General features: G+C 34.9%; 1 protein-coding gene across 1 annotated transcript; it reads left to right on the forward strand.

Moving 5' to 3' along the window:
* Positions 1-4067: 4067 nt before the first annotated feature.
* Positions 4068-4994, forward strand: LOC106001183 (olfactory receptor 4P4-like). Its single transcript, XM_013036314.1, has one exon. The coding sequence runs from the start codon at positions 4068-4070 to the stop codon at positions 4992-4994; it is 927 nt and encodes a 308-aa protein (XP_012891768.1).
* The last annotated feature ends 4213 nt before the right edge of the window (positions 4995-9207 follow it).

A 9207-nucleotide genomic window follows, 5' to 3' on the forward strand; every position in this document is an offset into this window, starting at 1 on the left:
CAACAGATGCTGGAGGGGATGTGGACAGAAGGGAACCTTACTGCATTGTTGGTGGGAGTGTAAACTTGTTCAACCACTTTGGAAAGTAGTATGGAGGTTCTTCAAAAGAGCATTATTGCAGCATTATTTCCCATAGCCCCTCAGTAGATGAATGGATCAAGAAAATGTGATATATATACACAATGGAATTCTGTGCCTCCATCAGAAAGAATGACATTGCCCCATTTGTTAGGAAATGGAAAGACTTGGAAAAAATTATAGTAAATGAAGTAAACCAGGCACAAAGAAACATAGGTCCCACATTTTCCCTTATTTGCAATAACTAGTATGTCTGAGACAAACAGAAAAGTCAGATAAGATGTTAGGCGAAATGAACCCCAAGATAAGGACTCAAATGGTTTTTCTTTCTTGCTATTGTTTCTAGCATATTTATAAGATGATTTTTTGTTGCTTTGTTTTTCCCTCCCCCACGGTATAACCCCTGTTTTCACTGTACTTGATGTTGGTATAATTTGTGGAGGGGAAGGGAAAAATCAAATAGTTTAAATGGGGATACAGGTGAACCCATTGCAACAATGAGATGTACAAGACATTATGTTTAAAAACAAACTTTACAACTTTGGCATGGGCAGGTGGGTAAGAGGGGGGCACGATGGGAAGGGGAAACAAAGGAGGAGGCAACAATGCTTGATAAGAAATGTACTCATTATCATGCTTATGTAATTGTAACCCCTCTATAAGGTATTTTCACAATAAAAAAACTTAAAAATAAACAAACCAGACTGAGTCTGACAAAACAAAGCAAAACAGAAACACGGTAATGAGTGAAAAAGTAGAATATTTATTCTATTATTTTTATAGAATGTATTTTATTTTTATTATATTTATTAATTTTAATTCATTGAATAAACTTAATTATTTTACATTTATTAATATATTACTTTATTGTAAATAAATAATAGACTAGTTAATATTATCTAATTTCTAGTCATTACTACTATCAAATAACTACTTATGATATTAAATACATATTAATAGTACATATTGCTGCTAATTTCCATTAGTCACCCTTAAATAACAAGGAAGTATTTTCAATAATTCTGAGGATAAGTATCAATGAATACAGTATTTATAATTGTGCTTTTACCTGATTGGTACAACCAATGGTGAGCAACTCAACATTTTTAACATGTTAAATAATCATCAGAATATTCAATGTTTAAGGAATTTTCTAAAAGGAAAGAGAAAGAAAAATTCTGTCAGTCTATCAATGCTGTAATATGACAAAGGTCATGCATTGTTTGTATCATATCCCAAAGAGATGAAAGAAAGAGGGTCTTAAATTCATCTTAGATGGTCCCTTTGTTGGTATTGAGCTTACAGTCATAATTATAAAACACATGCTTTTGTTGCAGATGTTTGCCTCTGGGAATTTCTCCCTTGTGTCTCCTTATGTCCTTTATCTCAAAATATTGTCAGCACTCATCCATAAAAGCATCTTTCCTTTGAAGGTTCATGGCAGAAATTGGGTGCTTCCGCATCTCTCTCCTGCTTCAGATTACAACTGCAGAGAAGGAGGTGAAGCCAGCGTGAAGGACTAACTTCACATTCCAAAACCATTGTAAATCCTGGCAGAAACAACAATCAGGATGAAGCTATATTCTTTTCCTTAAATTGAGGTAACATCTTTGGTGTTTATAATTGCTAATAGTCCATAAAATTCGAGGCTCTGAAGTAGTTCTGTTTGTGCTTCTTTTTAAGAGGAAGACCCTCAGGAGAAATTGAATGATAATCTGAGAGTCTATCAATTTCCCTATGTGTTCTGTCTATTGCTGGCATACCCTCTGTATTTTTCATGTGTCTTCATTTACTCAACATGTGATAGAACACAGCATTTTTAACAATGGAAATAAACCTTCAATGGGTGACAATGCATATAGGTTTACAAGTGTCTATTCCTCTCCAAACCATTGCAGCCAGGGATAGGATTGTTCTGTGGACTTGTCAAGACTTTTTCCTCAAGAATAATTTATAAGAAGTCATTTTTCTTTGGGGTAAATAAAGCAAAGAAACGAGGGACCTCAGTATGAATGAATGTTGTTCATTCTAGGAACAAAGAGATTCACAAAGTATCTGAGATGGGAGCTTATACTCATCTCTTTTTTCTGGAATTAAAAAATTTTATTGTCAAAGTGATGTATAGAGGGGTTACAGTTGCATAAGTAAGGTAGTGATTACATTTCTTATCCAACTTGTTACCCCCTCTCTCATTTTTCTCCCTTTCCCTCCCTGTAGCCCCCCCTAAGTTGTACAGATCATTTCCAACATATTTTCTTGTGAGTATCGCTGTTGCCTATATTCCCCTTTGTCCCTTGTCTCACCATTTTGTTGTTGTCCTTACCTTCCCTAGTTCAGATAAATGTATACAATACCCAGGGTATCAAAATCGACTACAATGACAACAGGGGATAAATTATAGTAGGAAAATCACAAAAGAAAAATGAAATCATGTAGTACATTGAGAACAGAAACAACAAAGAAAAAATGCTTGTGGCCATTTCTTGGAGTTCATTTCGCTTAGCATCATCTTATATGGTTATAGGTACATAGCTATTGAGCTATTCTGCACATCTGCTAAGATTGCCCTAGATGTGTACTAATTATTACAAGAAGGGAAACCACAGGACTATGTTTCTTTGGGTCTGCCTTACTTCACTTAATATGATTTTTTTCCAAGTTCTTCTATTTTCTTACAAATGAATGGATCACAACAATGTGGTATATACATACAATGGAATTCTATACTTCTATCATCCTCATCTCTTTAAACAAAGAACTACCTAGAACATAATTTGGTTCTAGGTAGATTGAAAGGATGCTTCCAATGAATAGGTGAAAATATGTTGAAATCAATAGATGGTGAGAGGATACAATTTAAATACAATGTCTTTACTTATATAAATAGATAGGTAGGTAGATAGATAATCTTTGTTTATATATCCACTATTCTGATAGTGTGATTAATGAGCAGATGTATTGAGAATCCTATTAGGCCCTCCACTATGTCATAGAAAACATATAGTTCTAACAAATCTTTCCTTAAATGGAAATAGTTATCCCAAAGTATGCTATCTCAATATATGTTTTTTAGGAATAAGGTAAAGTTTTTTTTATAATAAAAAGAACTATATTTCTGTACTTAGATGCTTATCATTGCTGCCTCATTTTTTTTTATTTCTAGCGACTCCACGTCATGACATTGTACAAACAAGATATGGAGAAGCTTTGGAACTCTCATCTATAAACCAGGCTGTGTCAGAGCCATGCAGATCATTACAAGTTTTTATATACAAACATACATACATATTATACATGAGATACTATTAGTGAGATTGGGTTACTATTGTAGATTATCTAAAAGCAGAAATGGATCTTTCTAATTTTAGGCAGTTAGGAAACTGAAGACTGAAAAATATAAAATATTTCTACTTAATTGCAGGAGGAGGAAACTGTTAGATTTCTACTTCTTTATGGGCAATATGAAATAGAGGCTTTGATTGTATAAATGGGTGTTGCATATAAATTTATATGTTGGGTCTGCTCCAAATCTTTCATTTTGGGAGAAAACAAATGCTTCTTATTTAACTCTTTCTTCCATAGAAAATCAAGTAGGTGTTTATGACAATTAAAAACTTGCAAAATATTTATATAAATTTGAGGTATAAAATGTGTTTTCCTCTGATCAAATATTTCTAGGTATGTACTGATATATTTTATACCAAAAGAGTTTTAAATATTAATCTTGTATGGAGTGTAAGTGTTGCTCAAGTTGTACAATGGCCGTGCAGATGGCAATAGTTTGGGTTTAACACTCAGAATAGCTTAAATAAATATGTCAATATACAAATAAATGTACTATGACCACCATAATACATTTGCTATGACTACATTTTATATATGTTTATCACTACAACATTTAAAGGACGCTTTCAAAGATGCATTATATTCTAGATGACTTCAGAAAAAACTAGATTTCTGCTGTGGATCGTAGAACTCATCTTGACTTCATGGAAAAACAGAATGTCACAGAATTTGTTTTCACAGGGCTGTTTGAAAGTGAGCAAACAGAACTCCTGCTCTTTTTCTTGTTCCTGCTTTGCTACGTGGCAGTGTTAATGGGAAACAGCATCATCTTACTCACGATCTGCTGCAGCCATCTCCTGGAACAGCCAATGTACTACTTCCTCTGCCACCTGTCCCTCATGGACCTCTGCTACACATCCACGGTGGCTCCTCAGCTAATCAGGAACTTGGCTGCAACAAGAGCAAATATTTCTTATAAAAACTGCATGACCCAGTTGTTCACATCCCATTGGTTGGCAGGGGTGGAAATTTTTATCTTGGTGTGCATGGCTTTTGACCGTTATGTGGCCATTGTCAAACCACTTCATTACATGATGATCATGAACCGGAAGAGGTGTCACATGCTGATCGCTGTGGCCTGGGGACTCGGTTTTTGGCACTCTATTGCTATGTTGCTCATGGTTCTCAGTTTGCCTTTCTGTGGTCCTAATGTGATTGACCACTACATGTGTGATATCAAACCACTTTTAAGACTTGTTTGCAAAGATATCCATGTTGTTAGTATCTTAGTGATTGCTAATTCTGGGACAGTGGTAGTTGCAATATTCACTGTACTCTTAGTTTCTTATGTACTCATCTTATATAACCTCAGGACAAGATCATCAGCAGGGCGTCGCAAAGCTCTCTCCACCTGTAGCTCTCACATGATGGTTGTGGTTCTATTTTTTGTGCCCTGTATTTACATCTATATCCTACCTGCCGGTGGTAAAAATAAGGATAAGGAAATCTCTGTGTTTTACACCATGATTGCCCCCATGCTAAATCCTCTTATCTATACTCTGAGGAACAAGGAAATGAAAATTGCAATGGGGAAGATCTGGTGGCAGATACCACATTCAAGATTAAAATAAAACACACAAGCAAAAAAAAGTACTTCACTCTCCGCCTGTGTTCTCAGGATAGTTTTCATTAGTAATACCGCAAAAAATGAAACATAGGAGCAACTCCTTCTGGATTTTGACTCATGTTAGTTGTTCATGTTGTAGGTTTGAAGCAGGACCGCATGATATGGATTCAAAACTGAGTACAGCACGGCTTGAATGGTCCAGATATAAATAGGTCAACTTGAAGTGTGCAAGAAATTTCTTTCTAGAGCACATTTACTGTTTGGACATCTTCTTTCGCATTAGAAAGCCTGGTTAAAATATAGATGATGTGGTTTCCATCACCAATTCCAAAATGGAAAACAAACAAACATGACAAATAAAGCACATCTTCCATCCTCCAAATCCTCCCTTCTAGCAAATTATATGCAACTCAGTTTTTGAGCAATAAAAATCCATCTTTCTCATTTGTGAGTCAGAAATATCTCCCAAACATTGGTTCAGGTCTGATTTCCTGATTCCAGAACTCATGACTCTGCAGAATGTGTTTTGTGATATTAAATGGTTTTGGGGTGCCGGGGATCAGGACATCTGATGACTTAGGTTTTAATCTCTAAATTGTGTAAGTTTGTCCTAATGCTGAGTTTCAGTTGTATAGTACCGGTGTCATGAGGTATTTCTGAGTTGTTATCTTTCTTTTTCTCTTATTGCTTTATGAGACAGGATCTTGAAACATATCCCATTTATCACCCAACTCAGGGCCACTTTGCCTCTTTCTCTAGAATGCTGGTATGACTGGTGACCACTGTCATGTCAGGTTAGGTATTATATTTCTTCACTGCAAAAGATTTTAACAGAGAATATTTGTTAGGAAATGGAAAGACTTGGAAAAATCATATTAAGTAAGCCAGACTCAAAGTAATATAGGCCCCCATGGATTCCCTTATTTGCAATAATTAGTATACATCTAGGATAATCTTACCAGATGAGCAGAAAAGCTATGTACATATGACCATATAAGATAATGCTAAATTAAATGAACCCCATGGTTTGGGTACAAGAGGTCTTTCTTTGTCGTTGTTTTTAATGCACTATGTAATTTTTCTGTTTCTTTTGTATGTTCTTTCCCATATGGTATATCCCTGTTGTCACCATGTTTGATTTTGGTACCCTGAATCTTTTATAGACATTTATCTAATTTGGGGAGGAGAAGGGGAATAACAAAATGCTAAAACAAGAACACAGGATGACCCATTGCAACAATGAGACTCACAAGACACTATGATGGAAACGAACTTTACAATGTTGAGGGGTGAGGAGTGGGAGGTGAGAAGGGAAAGGGTGGTAGGAAAAAAACAAAGGAGAGGGTAACAATGTTCGACAAGAAATGTACTCATTACCTTACTCATGTGACTGAAAGCACCTGTACAGCATCTTTACAAAAATTAAGAAAAAAGAAATGGAAGCTAACATATGGAGCTTTTTCTTTCCTTGTTTCTCTCCACTAGGTCATTCTCTGAACTTCCTTACATGTCAGGGGCTTTGTTTTTGCCGTCTCTCCTACACAAGATGTCCTTCCTTCTGTGCTTCAGAGTACTGGAGTCAATGAATGAAACCAATTCCTTCTTCTTTTTTTTATATTGCTATTCGTCTGTGCAATTAGTAATACAGTTACAATAATTCTTGTGACTTATAGCCAGACAATTATGTGGACTATTTCTGTTTCTCGTTTCTCCCAGAAATGATTGTGCTACCAATTAATTAGTAAATAAACCAATCTGGAAATACACTGAAAAGTATTATTTTCTTTGACTCAATGTGCAATTTTTAAATGTTTACAGTATCTCCTTATTTTATTGGTGATCATATATTAATACTACCATAATACCTCCTAATTAAAATTATTGCATTTCTATGTGTCTACCGATAAAGAAGGAATCCAAACTACACTTAGCCTCCCAAGTTATTTTTAACCGTAAGGGGTTAAAAATAGGTAAGGATTCAGAAATACAAATTGGACATGTTTTGTATCAAAATACCTTCTATACAGGTAAGAAAATACAATAATGAAGTGCTCAGCTATGTGAAACATATAAATAAATGAGTCTGTATAGACACATGAATATTTCCCAGTATAAATTAAGAACTATTGTTTATATAACATCTTCTCTTTGCATCCTTCTTCTTTTTCCTATGTTTCTTATTGCAAAGACTGGGTGTGACAAAACAAAGCAAAACAGAATCAGACAAAGGAGTAGGGAAAAAAGAACTATTGTGGCATTTCCCAAATTTCAGCCATTAACACAAGTCAATAATTCTTTATGCAAAATGGTATTTATGGGTTTTAAATCTCTGATAGTCATACTTAAATAACAAATCTCTTATAGTCATACTTAAATAAAAAATCTCTTATAGTCATACTTAAATAAAGAGGAAATATTTTTAATCTTTCATGATTTCAATAATTTTGATGATTAGTATCTGTGAATGCAGGATTGATGCATACCATTAGCATACTGGTAAAATCAATGATAATTCCACATTGTTAACACATTCTGTGATAAGCAAAAAATTTAATGTTGAAGGAAATTTTCCTAACAGAGGGAAGATAAACCAAAAATTCATTGAATTCATTAATGTTAGATCATTACAAAAGTTTTGCATCACTTGCATCATATCTCAAAGAGATAAATGAAAGGGGGCCTTAACATCATCTTGAATGACCCCTTTATTGGTATTGGCTTTACTTTCATAATTATAAATACTTATGCATTTGTTGCAAATGCATGCCTATGGGAGTTTATCCCTTGTGTCTCTTTATGTCCTTCATATCAAAATAGTTTTTGCAAATCATCCATAAAAGCTTCTCTGGTTTGAAGGTCATAGGAGGCACTGGGTATTTCCACAAGTATGTACTTTTTCATTATAAGTTGCAGAAAAAGAAGAGGAGCCAGCATGGAGGACCAACTTGACATTTCAAAAATATTGTAAATTTTGGCAGAAACAATGCTTCATTTTAACATAGTTTTTCATAAATGGAGGTAAAATTAGTGAAGTTTATATTGACTAATAATCTGTAAATGGGGAAGTTCTGTAATATGTCAGCTTGTGTTTCTTTTTAAGGTAAGATATTCAGGGGAAACTGAATGATAATTTGAAAGTCTATCAATATTCCTCTGACAGTTTTTAATGTATTCTTCAACTTCCTCTTTTGTGGCAGAACACAAAATTCTTAACAACTGACATCTTCTATGAGTGACAATGTTGGTGTTTATTAGTGACTTGGTTCTTCTCCAAACCATTTAAGGCAAAGAAAGGTCTGTGTATGGGGCTGGGAAGGTGGCTCAATGGTAGAGTGCTTGCCTTAAATGCATGAGGCCCTGGGTTCGATTCCTCAGCACCACATAAGCAGAAAAAGCTGGAAGTGGCGCTGTAGCTCAAGTGGTAGCCTTGAGTTCAGGCCCTATGACCAAAAAAACGAAAGAAAGAAAAGTCGGTGCTGTGGACTTAACAAAATGCTTTTTTTTTCTTTTCTTTTCCTTTTTAAAAAAATTTGTGAAAATAACATACAGAGGGGTTACAATTACATGGGCAAAGTAAAGAGTACATTTCTTATCAAGCATTGTTGCCTTCTCCTTTGTTTCCCCTTCCCATCCCTTCCTCTTTCCACCCCCCACCGAAGTCGTAAAGTTTGTTTTTCTACATAACGTCTTGTACATTTCATTGTTGTAATGTGTCCACCTGTAACCCTATTTAAACAATTTATTTTTTCCCTTACCCTCCACAAATTATACCAACATCAGATATAGTGAAAGAAGCAGTGCTTATACCATGGGGGAGGTACAGACAAAGCAACAAAGAAATCATCTTATAAATATGTTGGAAACAATCATAAAAAAGAAAAAAAAACATTTGAATCCTTATCTTGGGGTTTATTTCTCCTAACATCAACTTGTCTGACAGTTTCTGTTTGTCTCAGACATATACTAGTTATTGCAAATAAGGAAAACCATGGGACCTATGTTTCTTTGGGCCTGGCTACTTCACTTAATATAATTTTTTCCAAGTGTTTCCATTTCCTTACAAATGGGGCAATGTCATTCTTTCTGATGGCTCAAAACAATATTGAGATACCACCTCACATCAGTTAGCATGGCTATAATCAAGAACTCTAATAACAACAAATGCTGGAGGGGATGTAGACAGAAGGGAACCTTACTACATTGTTGGTGGGAGTGTA

Source organism: Dipodomys ordii, unplaced genomic scaffold (assembly GCF_000151885.1).
Source record: "Dipodomys ordii isolate 6190 unplaced genomic scaffold, Dord_2.0 Scaffold270, whole genome shotgun sequence".
Taxonomy (NCBI): domain Eukaryota; kingdom Metazoa; phylum Chordata; class Mammalia; order Rodentia; family Heteromyidae; genus Dipodomys; species Dipodomys ordii.